We start from the raw sequence: 14,690 nt of genomic DNA on the forward strand, positions 1-14,690 counted from the left end.
ACCAACCTTTCTTGATTGGTGGACCGGAGGGAAAGGGAGGGGGTAGCTGTTCTGAACCAGCCAACTACCGGCCTTGTAATAAGGCAAACCCCTATTCAGACAGTAGAGACTGGAGAGCGTCCAAGGCTGAAAAGCGTCTGCCAAGATTTATTAGTCAATTAACAGAACAAGAAACAAAAACACTGGAACTTGAATCCTCAAGCGGAAGGGTTGCTTTCAGCAACCAGCCCTTCCCCAAACACTCCTTTTATTTAGAGTTCAGGGCGTGGCCTCCCTCTGCCTCCTCCCGAGGAGACCCGCAGCCTTTCTCTGCTTGGTCCTGCTCGACTGCCTCCTGCGTCGGGCGTCCTTGAACAGGGCCAGCTGTGGGTCATCATCCTCCGCACTATCGGGCTCACGCAGCTGAGAAGAGGGCCCCGGCTGGGAGCTCTGCCAAGCCTCCAAGCCATCATCAGCCGGTTCGTCTCCCACACACTCCTCCTTCCCCCTCATCTGAGTCATCCGATACATCTGAGCCGGCTGCCGGACCCACAGACTGGCCCTGAGTCACAACAGTAGCATTTTACGCCCATGCATGGGGCCGGGAGTATGCGCATGACGCAAATGGTGCAAGACTAGCGCTTGCGTGATACTAGCCCTGCCCCGTTCCTGTGGACAGTGCCCTATTTTTGTGCCCCGAGGCATGGCATCAGCCCGTTTTTGCGCTCTGAGGTGCGGCGGTGTCCTGTTTTTGCATCCCAAGGTGCAACAGCGGCCCGTTTTTGCACTGCGCAGGATGGCATCCTGTTTTTGCGTCCTGCAGCAGCGACACTAGAACCAGTGTGTGTGCACTAGCCAGCCTGTCCCGCGGCCCGGTGGCCAGCACCCACTACCGGGCCGCGGCCCACAGGTTGAGGACCCTGTCCTAGGTTATGAGCAAAGTACTTTGCAAGGCTTCCAATATCAAATTAGCAAATATTGTGGCCTTTGAAACTTCTGTGTTTCTAGGAAAATAAATTTCACATTGCTGGATCAGTCCCAAAAAAGAGCTTCAGAAACCCAAAGGCTGAGATAATCAGGCTGATTCAGTCAACCAGGTATGAGTAATAGGAGATTAATGTCTAATCAGAAGGTCAGCCAAGTAGCGAAAATCGTCTGATCAAATAAGTTTCATCGAAATATTTTAGTTTACGTATAGAAAAATAACCCTTTTGAAATTCATTACAGAAATCCAGAGCAAACGTCAGGAAAGAAAAAGAAGAAGTACCGCCAATCCTGCTTACAGTGGACTCTTGGAAACTGAGGTAGCCCAATATTTAAACATTGTCACTTTTGGTTTTACTTCTGGCCCATGCAAGTTTAAAGATGCTATTGTATAAGTCAAAGGAAGGTGAGAAAGTCAAGATTGTACCTGGGACAATCTGTTATTTTTGAGATATCCTTGACTTATGACCACAGTTGGGAGCAGAATTTTAGTCGCTAAGCAAGGCAGCTGTTGGGTGAGTTGCACCCAATTTTATAATTTTTACAAAATATAAAATCACATAACTTGAAAAAAAAGGATAAAGAATACACTATTCTTTCAGGAATGGGAACAAATATAAAGAAAATCATGTATCGGGTTAATTCTTTAAGACGTAATATTAACATCAATTTAGGATAAAGGATAATATTAACATCAATTTAGGTAATATTAACATATCAATTTAGGTAATATTAACATCAATTTAGGATAAAGAATACACTATTCTTTCAGGAATGGGAACAAATATAAAGAAAATCATGTATCGGGTTAATCCTTTAAGACGTAATATTAACATCAATTGAGAAAGTGACAAAAAGATGATAAAATTATGAATGAAATGAATAAGAGTTAGTATTTTTTTAAAAAAAATACTAAGTAATCTAGCATTGTGGCCCACCAGAGACAAGGTTTACTGCTTCAATTAAAAAAAAATACAAACAAAAAAAATTAAAAAGAAAATATAGAAGGCTTAGAAAAAAAAGAAAACAGAAAAGAAAAATAAAGGATTTATTAAAGAAAATATATATTAATGAAATGAATAAGAAAGTAGTAAGAATTTTTTTAAAATACTAAGTAATCTAGCATTGTGGCCAATCAGATACAAGGTTTACTGCTACAATAAAAAAACTACGGTAATACAAACAAAATAAAAATAAAAATAAAATATAGAAAGCTTAGAAAAGAAAACACATAAAGAAAAAATAAGGATATATTAAAGAATATATATAGATATACTTTATATCTATATATACATATACTTTATATATAGAATGTGATTAATTCTATAGTGTACATATAATGAGTGTGTGTGTGTGTGTGTATCACTTCCTATTTCATCACAACAAGTATAAACAATTTTAGTAACATCACCTCAGATTTCTAAATTCTTAAGAACCTTGTCATTTCAGTCCTGATTAGCAAAAATCCATTAAGGATTAATAGAGATAACAACATTATTTATTTTAAACCTGATCAAATAAACAGCTTTAAATTCCTTCCTCTTACTTTTAATAATCTTGATCTTTAGTCCCTTAAAATAATATTCAAAACTTGATTTCTTTTCATTTTTTTCTTTTCCCCCTGACAAAATTCTTCAAAACTTAAAAAAAAACTCTTTTGTAAATCCAACCTAAGAAAATTATCCATGTCACTCTTTTGATTTGATATGAGTATATCCCTTTTAATTATTGAAATATTAGCTGGTTTCTTTTATAAGTCCAGCCTAGCATCTTTTTCTGTATCATTCTTGAAGCTTGTAAGCCGCCCTGAGTCTTCGGAGAAGGGCGGGATATAAATGGAATTAAAATAAAAAATAAAAAATAAAATAAATCCATTTTCAGATCAGTCTCAGTTTTGTCCTGTAAAACCTGTTCCTCTTCCATAACAACTTTTAAGCACAGTCTATCTATAGAGGCAGATACTCTTAAAATTAATTTCAGGATGCATTGTTTAAAAATACTTTTTAGTGCGTTGCATGTTAAAATATTTTGCTCCATTCTATGTTAGTAAGTCCAATGTATGTGCTCTTCTCCTATAATCTTTAATTTCTTCCATTTCCCTCTAGTGTCCAACCTTCAAAGTTCCTTCCTATCATTTTTTAATAATAATAATAATAATAAAGAATTTTCCCACAGGAGGAATTCATATGATTAATTCCAGAAATCTTATTTCAAATTTATCTGGACCCTTAGTCCATTTATAACTTTGTAGACACAACATTTTAATCATCCTTTTGAAATTTATTCCATAAGAAAAAGTCTTTAAACCTGTATTTAAAAGCTGCTTTCATGAAGGATTGAAAGAAATTCACCTGGCGTTTTCAGACTGGTCAATCAAAAGGTTAGCTAAAAAACAAGTTAACAAGCAATTTCCGAAAGTAATTAGGAAAAAAAGAATTAAGTGAGCTTAGTTTCCTTTCAAAGGGATGTGGTGGCTCAGTGGGTTAGGACGCTGACTTGTCAATCAGAAGGTCGGCAGTTTGGCGGGTCAAATCCCGAGTGCCGTGTAACAGAGTGAGCGCCTCTTACTCGTCCCAGCTTCTGCCAACCTAGCAGTTCGAAAGCACATAAAACTGCAAGTAGAAAAATAGGGACCACTACGGTGGGAAGGTAACAGCGTTCCGTGCGCCTTTGGCGTCTAGTCATGCCGGCCACATGACCACGGAGACGTCCTCGGACAAGCGCTGGCTCTTCGGCTTTGAAACGGAGATGAGCACCGGCCCCTTAGAGTTGGAAACGACTAGCACGCATGTGCGGGGGAACCTTTACCTTTACCTTTTAGTCTCCTTTCAAAGGTATCAATCACAATTGTCTCCCAGAGCTCTAATCCCACCAGTGACTGCGAACATGTTGAAGACGGTTTTATTTTTCCTGGTAATTTTTGACTCTAAACATTGACTCTAGTATTGACTCTAGTCAGGATTGTCACTTTGAAGGAACTCTTTTCTCCCCTGGTCCAGCTCCCTGCAAAATTGCGAATTTTTCAGAGCCAAATAATAATAATAATAAAAATTCAGTGCATCTTAAATCTGGCTTGTGGACTGGACCATTATAATACTTCTGATTGATGGTCCAAATTTGTTTTTTTTTTAAATCAAAAGCGTTGCAAGCATCACTGAGTTTATGTTCTGGTTTTGGTTTTATACTGCTGATCGAGATCTAAGTTTAACACCAGCTGGTCTTCATGAGAATATTGTGGCAGCTGCTGCTTAGGTATGTGGAAACGGGGACGGTATTGTTTTTCGGAAAAAAAAGTAAGAAATTTGGAAATGCATGATTTCTATATTCTCTGCTCGCAGGTCTGGTACCACGTTGGAGAAAGAATTGATGACATTTAAATGTGGAAAGAAACTTATTTGCTTATTCCACTCTTTTAACTTAAAACACCTCCAGTTCAGGAAACCTATCTCAGCAGTAGCAAAATTGACACAAAAGGAAAAGTGTTAAGAAGTGGGAAGAAAGTTGTTTTGAATTGTTCTTTATCTCTGAATGACTTTTTATGTCTAAAATTGCAGACAATGTTCAGGGTTAGATTTCTTTATTAAATGTTCTTTGCTAAGACGCTTTGCTTTATGTATCATTCTATCACTGGCTTCTAAATCATATCATTAGTTTCTAAATTATGGATGTCCTGATATCTATCCGAGAAAACAGAGTTTAGGTTGCAACTATTTTAAGTGTGTTTAACAACAGAAGAATAAAGCTGTCCCAATCTGTTATTTTTTTGACTAATTTAATGCAAACCAGGAAATGTCCCCCCCCGCCCCCCAGGAGAGATATTTATAAAAGGATTTCGGTCTTCATGAGGAAATGCTGTTTGCTACCAGAAGGGGCTTTAATTAAACTTGTTAGCTGTTTACCAGTTACTTAGTTAGTATCTTTGATTGATTTCTTTCTGGGCAACACTGTTAAGAAATACATTTCAGGCATTTTGCGGCCATTTAACTTACAACTGATCTCGTAGGCAATGCTTAATAGCTAATTGCTTAATTTGAAATGGCTTTTTTCCTGTTCTTGCTCTGTAATTGGAGGAGGTTACTGGACCAGACTATTAGTATCAGTGATCCAACACCCATTCACAGAGACCTGCGCAAAATGGCAAATTATTTCAACTGAACATAAAGCATTCATTAATTACTCACTTGCAGTAGTGGCCAAAATTGTGGAAACCTTCTGGGAAAAGCGTATTTTTGAGGTTTATTTTTGAGGGTTTTTTTGAGTAGTACCATAAAATTATATATCAATGGAAAAATAATTTAATCAAGAATGTAATGCAACATAGTTTGTTCAATTATCTGTACTGTATTCTATAAAAAGTTATAGCCAAATAACGAGAAAAAGGAAGCACAACTTACTTAGATTGATATCAGGTAGCTTTCCTTCATCTGATTGTAGTCAATGAGCATGAATGTTTAGAGAGCCAATTAGGTGTCATTTTGTTTTGGCAATGAGCCAATCAGATCACAGGATTCAGTTATTGACGTCATGTATTGAAACTGAGAGGAGGACATTTGTCAGTGTGTTATGTGATCGCTGTCAAGTTGGTTGGGTTTTTTTGTGTTCTTTCATTTAGTGAGCTTGTAAAACGTAATAAGATTAAAGTAATAGTACTGGTCGCCCAGAAAGCGATGTAAAATAGTATTATTAAGTGAACAAGGCTACAGTTATAAAGAAATTGTAAAACATAATAAAATTAAAGTAATGGTGCAAAGAGTTGACTGGTTGCCCAGAAATTGATGTAAAATAGCATTGTTAAGTGAGCAAGGCTACAGTTATAAATAAATTAGAAGAAAAATTGGTGGAAACTTAACCAAAGTTAGCATTTCTAATGTACACTTTTGTCAAAAGATTTCCACAATTTTGGCCACTGCTGTAAGTAAATGAAAGCAGTAAAAATGTCTCCACTTCTTCAGTTCCTATATCTCTTCCAAACAAACACTGAATGTCTGAAAAAGAATGTCAAGAAATGATTAGTAAATGTATATACAGAGTTTCCGAACGACAAGATGGGCATCAAAAATTTGAAAAATAAATAAAAAACAAATAATAGAAAAAAGCAAGAATAAATTAAAAGACTCTCTATTATAATACTATTGAAGAAGACTTTGAAATTGAAAACATAAGCTCTTGCTATGATCTACAGTATTTTGGCTTGATAAAGTCAAAAGAATTAACACTTTGATTAAACATAGAATCTAGAAGTATGCCAGTAGCAAAAATTAGGGCATTTCATTTTTCCCCAATAATGTTCATAAAAGCCTGAAACATATTCAAAATCTCTTTCTTCAAAATTTCAACATTTAGGAAAGATGGGCTTCTACACCCCCATCACCCTTTAGCCCTTTTATTTCATCATCCCTTTTAGGATGAAGGTAAAATTACACAGTACCCACTATCAGAAAATGAAAGGACTACATTATTTAAAAGATTTATACAATGAAGTCATTCCTAAAACAGGAAACCAACTGAAGTAAATGTACGAAATTCATGGTTTTAGATTCATCAGATTTCACTTCAGTTCCTGCAATTAGAACACAGGCAATTAGGCCATGAATAAATTTAAAGTCAGGCTAAATTTGTCAACTAATAAAACGAAAAGGACATTTTTTTTTAAAAAAATATACATTTTATTGAAAGGGAAGTAATGTTTTTAATTGGGATAAAAACAATACAGGAATTTACACTAAAACTCTCATTGTCATGATAACTGGGCGAAATGATGCACTATAGAGCAACGGTTTTGAACCAAGGTACCTCAAATGTGTCCAAAATCTGGAGATGTTTTCTATCAAAGTATCTGTGGGGAAGTGCCGGAATGGGCAAGATGGCAAACAGGGGGTCATGATACTAGTCTCACCCCTTTTGCATATGCACCATCTTGTCTCTTCACCAATTTCCATCCTGTGGATGATACTGTCAACTGAACTAAAGTTCCTACAGCATCTCCTTATCTCAAGGAGAATAAGTCGCCTGAGGGGCCACGAGCCATCGCCAAAAGAAATTTGACCCAGTTACTGTCACTGCATGACCACAACAAAGGAATATTCCTCACATGTTGATTCAAACTAATTGACTAAAGTTAAAATGAATGCAATACATCACAAACTTTCATGCTTTTTCACAAATGTATACATGTTAATGTACTATGCATTTAAGTTTTGGGTTAAATTGTTTAGAAGGAAACTCTACTTGGATTTTTCAGAAATTGATGCAAGAGCTTCCATTCATATAAATATGTGGACTTTTTCTTCTTTTTCAGCGGAAACGCCTTGCATCAAATTATTTGAACAACCCTTTTTTCCTCTCCTCAAGAGGTAAGCTCTTCAAGTTATTGAATGGAAGATCAGCACTTCACACGCATGAATAAAATAGTTCGTGTAAATTCTAGTCTCTTCTGCTTGTAACCCATGTGCCATTACATTTCAGAAAGATTGAAATCTTGCAGAAACTACAAATTTGGAACAAGAAAAAATATATTTGAAGTGCTTGTTACTGAAATTTTACTTGGGAATATAACTGGGTTGCTGTATATCTGACACTTGATCCCTAAATGTGAAAATTTATATTACAGCAAAAGTTAGTAATCTTAAAAATGGAGAGGGTTTTTTTTCTCCAAAAACTGGTAGTTTTTGCTTTGTTTGGATAAGTATTATGATTTCTTGTTATGATGTTTGTATAATAGACATCATACCATTAAGTAATACCAGCTGTATTGCAATTGTACTAGAAACTGTAATTTTTGAAAATAGTTTTGCTTTTAGTAGAAAATTATAATTTTTTTAGCAAGAGGAGAAAAAAGACAACCCCTAAAATTTAGAAAGAAAACAGAACCCTAGCACAGGTAGTCCTTGTTTAGTGATCACAATTGAGACTATCAACTTGGTCATTAAGCAAAGAGGTCACTAAGTAAACCCATAGCTGTGCTTACAATTTTCCTTCAATTTTGCTTATGAACCTGTAAAAGTCCTAAATGCAAGGATTGGTCACGAAGTTATTTTTTTTCATCACTATCATAACTTTGAACTCTTGCTAAATGAGGCAGTTGCTAAAGCCTGTATTCAAAACTGCATCACAGATAAAATGCACATATTCATTAATTCAGATAAGACCTGAGTTCTAAAGATACAGCTTTAGGAAATGCTTTTAAGAGAGTGTTGCAGTGGAATGGATTTTTTTTTAGTTCATTAGTAGGAAATAATAATTCGGTGTATGAATTAGGAATCAAACATATTTAAAAGAATATTTTTTCTACATTTTAGAACATGAAATATATTGTAATATTTCTGCCACTTCCTTAGTAGTTTTTTTTTTATTATTGACTATGTACTATCAAATTGGTTCTGCTGTTACCTTCAGTTCATTGAAGATGTAACTTTGACTATGGCATTATTCAAGTGGAATTAATCTTGTGCCTAAAATGGACAAATGCTTCCAGGATGGGATGCTTTTTCTTGTTGTATTTCAGGAGTTTTTATATATCTTATTTTATATACTGCCACATTTCTCATTTCTTCTACTAAGCTTTTTGGGAAGAGACATTGATCTCTAATCTTGGTGGTGCAGTGGTTAGAGTGCAGTCTTGCAGACTAATTCTGCCAACTGCCAGCAGTTCGATTCTGACAAGGTTGACTCAGCCTTCCATCCAATATGCTGACTCTGTAAACCACTTAGAGCGGGCTGTAAAGCACTATGAAGTGGTATATAAGTCTAGGTGCTATTGGTATCTTTCATAGTCCTAGCTGATCAACCTGTACCTGTTATTTTTATGGATGGTCACTGAGTATAATTGCCATGGTTCCAAAACAGGAATCATACAAAAATGGGGAACATATGGAGATTGTACTTCATGTTTTTCATGCTGACTGGGGAATTCTGGAAGTCGGAAGTCCACATATCTTAAAAGTTGCTAAGGTGAAAAACACCATTATATATGGAAAAATGAAAATCAAAGAAGAAGCAGTTGATGGTAAATATCTTTGTAACCGTGCAAATGTAACCGATAACATTTGGATCATCATTTAGCTGCCACCACTAAGCTGCGAATCTAACCTCACTTCTACTAACCTGTGTTTGCCCTTCCTCACCATGCCAGCCAATGAGGAGCCGTGTTGGAAGGTATGTTTTTGTCCGTTACTACAGACTTGTTTCAATCATAGCATGTTTTCCTGCAAAGAGTAATTTATATGTGGCTCCTGCAGCATACTCTTCCTGACTGCCATGATCCATGCCTTCCATTGACTCAAGAGTCACCTGGGCTTTTCGCAGCATCCTAAGTTGGGAAAAGCGTCATAAAATTGGCAGGACCAGGGGCTATGTTGAATTGGATCCCTCCTTCCGTTCCTGCTTTTCCTCCAAATTCCATCCACCCACCCCAAAAGCTGCAGGATTTTTCCTTGTCATTAGTGGGTGCCATGACCGTGAGATTCATTTTAGCGTCCGTTCATCCTCAGTTAAAAGCAAGAAATTTTATCCCTGAGTTTTTAAGAAAGAAAATGGGTGATATAATCTTCTGAAGGGCCCTTTTTTATCTTTTAGTTTAGCTTAACTTTCCAAGTTCAAGTTCAGCTCCTGATGGCTTCGACAGGCATATCCATTAGGGGTTTGGTTGTTTTAGTGACTTTGGAGGAAGGGTTTGCACTGGCTTCTTCCGAAGAGTTTTTCTATCTTCTCAGTCTGGCCTGAAAAAGTGATTTGTTTATGGCTGGGTAACTTGCTCAGTAAGTACGTGAGGATGGTTTCTATGCTTGATGATTGAAAGAATGCTATCACAGTTCCCTTAACAAGAGTGAACGCAAAGCTTACAAGTTTGGAATATTGAATGTGCCCAGGCTTGGTAGAATTGTGACTGAAACAGTATGCAAAGTAACAATGACCAATGTTTGTTAAGTGTACTGTAGTGCAGATTAATGCCAGGGAGGGGGTGTGCAGAACACCTTTTTTTTGCTCCTCAGCAGGTCATTTAGAAGTCTATGAATGCGAGAAAGAAAGTTTAATGTGCATTGGTGATTTAAAGAAATTGAATGAATTATAGAATGTTTGAGATGAATATAGAGTTGAAGATTGGTTGCTAAATCTGATAACTACATCACAGAATGCAAGTACAGGTAGTCCTTGTTTAGTGACTACAATTGGAGCAGGCAACTTGGTTGTTAAGCAAAGCAGTTTGTAAGTGAAACACCCACTGTGCTTATGATTTGATTCAGCTTTCCTTTGCTTTGTAGATCTATGAAGGTAATAAATTTGAGGATTACTTTTTCATCACAATTGTAATTGCAAATTGCTGATAAACCAGGAAGTTGCTAAACAAGAACTACCTGTAAAACATATCTGAGAATAAATTAAGCAGAGGATGGGTGACATTTGTTTGATCAAGAGACTGATCAAACAAAAGGAAGTATTGCAAGTTATATAAAAACAGTGAAAAACTAAACCACATTTATATGTGTTTGCTGAAATGTTTTCTAAAGATGAGAAAGGAATAGACATCTTTGTAGATATTTAAATGTTGATTAAAAATAGTAGCTGGAACTGTTATTCCTGTTGTGAGGAATGAATATTTATGATGGATATGTACATAGGATTGTGCTTCAGTCACTCATGGAATGAGTGAAAATATTGGCATAATTGTTTCATTATTCCTTAAGTGGAGAATAAAATAAAAGACAAATATTCTGTCTCTCTTGGCTTTGTTGTTACCTTATAGTGCAGAATTTTTCAACCTTGGCAACTTTAAGATGTTCGAATTTCAAATCACAGGTTTCCCCAATCAGCCATATTGGCTGGGGAATTTTGGGAGTTGAAGTTCACACATCTTAAAGTTGTCAAAATTGAGAAACACTGTTACAGATCTTGGATTTGCCAGAATCTAGTCACTACTCCAGTGTAGGTGGTTAAGGGCAATGTCTGAAGCTGGATTGCAAGAGGTTGTGTTTACCCTTTCAGGAAGACAGAACTGGTTTTATTCAGTCTTACTTAGATGTTCCATGTAACTGATGGTTTTAGTATGAATCACAACTTGCACAAATCCAAAACAAAACAGTAAATTCATGAAATATTTTCTGTAATGAAACATTATTTGTTATCTTTCTGTAAAAGCCAAAAGCCAAATTAATAATAGCTGCAAAATATATGAGTTCAAAAGTTAATAGACTTTTAATTCTCCTAATAGTAATTAACATTGCCAGTAGATTAGCAAAGCAATTTAATTTGACACACTATTTTCAGATACTGGGGTTATTTTTTCAGCATTTATACACCACATCTCCAAAAGCTCCCTTAGTGGCTTGCAAAAGATAAATAAGAATACATTTGCTATTCTCGGCCTTACAATTACTCTTTTCCTCTGATATTTTGTTGTAGTGTACACATGAAATAGGAGTTTAATTCAATTTGATTGCCTTTGAAGCTTCAGTTCTTTTCCCTGGATGACTATTAGGAGAAAGAAAGATCAACACAGTCCATTATCTTTATGCATATACAAGATTCTGACCAATTTTATGCTGCTTGCGAGCTTTACATCTTGTCCTGCTTAATTTGGGCACTTAGGTTTTTGACTGTGTTATTAAAGTGTATATTTGAAATACTGCAATTGCCCAGTATCTCTTCAGAGTCAGGCAGCCTTGAAAAAAATCCAGTAAATAAATAAATAAAATCTTCAGCCAAACTAAAATGCTGTAACCTTTCCTTCCTGAGGTGGTTTTTCTTTTCCTTTATCAATCTGAGAAGCAAAGATACATGACTTATCTTTTTTTCCTTTTTAAAAAAGAAAAGTCTTTAACGTTCTCTTTTTGAGATAGATGATTAATATTGTGCTCTATATGTATTAGGACAATGCAACAGAGCCAATTCTATTTTTGATTAATTTTATCAGAATTCCAAGTGTGTAATTTCCCTCTTTCCCAGCTGTTTTGTACTAAATTAGCATTTTCGTTGGGTTGTCGATTAGGACCACCAGATTTCTTCCTTGATTAAAGGAAGCTTCCTTGATTAAAACATCTGAGGAGAACAGGCATTTGCAGAGAACGTTGACATGAATAAAGCACATTTCTTTGAACCATTAAAGCAGCTATGTTACTGGGAACTTTCAGTGAAGTTGCTTTCACTCCCTGTTCCTCAGAATGATGAACACCTGTCTCAAGACATTCATATTTAGTTGCAAGGCAAAGTGATGATCTTTGATGTGGTCTTTGGAGGAAAGCTTGTACTGGAGAAATGTTGAGGGATATAATGGTCTGCTGATGCTTGTTTAGTAAACTACTTCAACTTTATTCTTGCTATCTTTCAGAATGAGGTCAGCCATGAGGAATACTGTTCAGCATGCAAGCATGGTGCCAACTTACAACCTTGTGGAACATGCTCCAGGGCCTATCACCTCAGCTGCTTGGATCCTCCCTTGAAGACTGTTCCTAAAGGAGTATGGGTCTGTCCCAAGTGCCAAGAAAAGGTGAGCTACTTGGCCCTGCAGGTAGTAAACAAAAAACCTCTGAGAGGTGAACTCTATTTAATTTTGGTCAGATAGAGTTGAATGAGATATTCATCTTTTCCACAAAAGCTTGCTTTCTCATTTGAGGGTAAATTATGACCTCGCTAGTCATGTTCCTATCGTAAGATTCCTAATCAGCTGGGGAAGAAGATGAAGTTTCATATCTCCACACAGTACTTGGAGTTGAAAACAGAGCTGTGTAGCCATGAGACTGCCGATATGATCAGAAAATGCCAAAAAACAGCTGCTACTTGCTCGAAACAACAAAGTCTGCCTCAAAATAGGGTGTTTCCACTTAGAACAGGGGCCTCCAACCTTGGTAACTTTAAGACATGTGGACTTCAACTCCCAGAATTCCTCAGCCAGCTTTGCTAGCTGAGGAATTCTGGGAGTTGAAGTCCATAAGTCTTAAAGTTGCCAAGGTTGGAGACCCCTGACTTAGAACCAATGAAGATTTAAAGCGTTTTACACACTTTAATTTGCAAAATATTTTCCATATCTTGTTCATTCTATCAACTGTTATGCAATATAAACAATCACTATTATCTTTTCTACAGATGCGCATAAATATTTGCGGTATGCCTGCTTTTTCTTTTCAGAAATTGGATTCTATTTTTAGGATTTATTTATTTTAAAATTATTATCATACAGAATTTTTTTAAAAAGTAGTGTTTGAGAGAAAAGCTGATAATATTTCTTCCTCCAAGAAATTCTAGATTGATCTTCTGTAAAAAAAAAAAGAAAAACATCTTTAATATAACAATTTACATAGCCTGGCACCTTTCAAAATCCTTTTCAAATGCATATAAAAAAGACGTTTTAATTACATCATTACATCCACCATCTTGATTTTCTAGACAGTTCCTCCCATGGCCATTTCAGATATGATTATTAAATAATAAGGTCACTCTCTGTCAAGAGATGGGCAGTTCCTAAATATAATAAATAATTCAAGACAGACCTGCAAAATACTTGCCACAATCATAGCAGTGAAAAAAAATAATCTCCCTCATTTATTGGTTTATTTAATATATTGGTAGATTATTTTAAAGTACAGAAAATAGAACAAAACTTTAAAAATGATATATTCGAGTTTAAAAATTGAAAAAAATAATTAAAAAAACCCAGTATCCCTGCAGAGAAATCTTGGGTCTTAAATACCTTTAGCAGGTACTTAAAAGATATAATTGTGAATCCCTCACCAATTTTAAGACAAGGGATATCTCAAAGTGTAGGAGTATTACATATATTGTATTAAATTCAATAAACATATGAAATGAGTGAAATGAGGGACTGCATAAATTTACTAAATAAATAAATAATAAATATTCTCTAATACCAATCTTGAATTATAGAAATTTTAAGTTTTCCCCATGGAGAATATAGTACTCGACTTATGACTGATCACTTAGTGACTATTCAAAGTTCCAGTGGCCCTACTTCGGGGGTACTTATGATCCAGATTTGAACTTCCAGAAGTTGCCCTCCCCATGGTTACATGACTGCATTTTGGGCATTCAGTAACTGAGGTGCGTTTATTGCTATTTGCAACATCCTGCAGTCACATGACTATGTTTTACGACAATTTTGCCAACAACCAGCATTACTTCCATTTTTTGGCAAAATCACACCCATAGTGAGCCATTGGTTCTCGTAACAACTGTGCCGTTCGCTTAACAACTGCTACAAAAGGTCATAAAATTGGGTCGGTCACATGACATAACTCGGGGACTACCTGTAGGAACTATAATTAGCACGAGAAATTCCAACTATTTTTTTATGCTCTCTGCTTCTCACACGGATATCTGAGGAGTGGTTATCATTTCCAGATTTTTTTTCATTTTAGCAGGATCAGGGTGAGAGTGCTACATGAAGCAAATTTTCTCTTAAGAAAAGGCAAAAGATATTTCTTTGTCAACAGACATGCTAAATGTCTTTATGCAGTCTGGGCATTGGAAATATGGTGGTTGGCAACCAGTTTGAGTGGTTCAGAGGATATATTTGCTAGATGAATAAAATGGAGGATGTTTTCCTATTCTCTATAATAAAAGAGGAAAAGGGAGTTTTTACATTTTTCTATATGATCTCCCATGAATTCTTATTTTGCAAACCAGTGAACCGGTTTTGGGTAACTGTTGGGTATTTCTGACATGATCAACTTTTGATTAAGGAAACTGGGGGGAGGAGATGATGAGGTGCTCACAAA

The 14,690-nt window shown here is 36.0% G+C and overlaps 1 protein-coding gene across 1 annotated transcript in view; it reads left to right on the forward strand.

Annotated features, from left to right (window-relative positions):
• The window catches only part of PHF21B (PHD finger protein 21B), a gene marked incomplete at its 3' end in the record, with an annotated part of 201,776 nt that overhangs the window by 176,552 nt on the left and 10,534 nt on the right, over nt 1-14,690 (forward strand). The window contains exons 8-11 of the mRNA XM_081331942.1: nt 1,207-1,283; nt 7,262-7,316; nt 9,095-9,117; nt 12,287-12,445. Of these exons, the coding sequence (XP_081188068.1) occupies nt 1,207-1,283; nt 7,262-7,316; nt 9,095-9,117; nt 12,287-12,445 (314 nt within the window). The remainder of the gene's footprint in view (nt 1-1,206; nt 1,284-7,261; nt 7,317-9,094; nt 9,118-12,286; nt 12,446-14,690) is intronic.

This window comes from Vipera berus (genome assembly GCF_964194415.1).
Source record: "Vipera berus genome assembly, chromosome: 6".
In the NCBI taxonomy this organism is placed as follows: Eukaryota; Metazoa; Chordata; class Lepidosauria; order Squamata; family Viperidae; genus Vipera; species Vipera berus.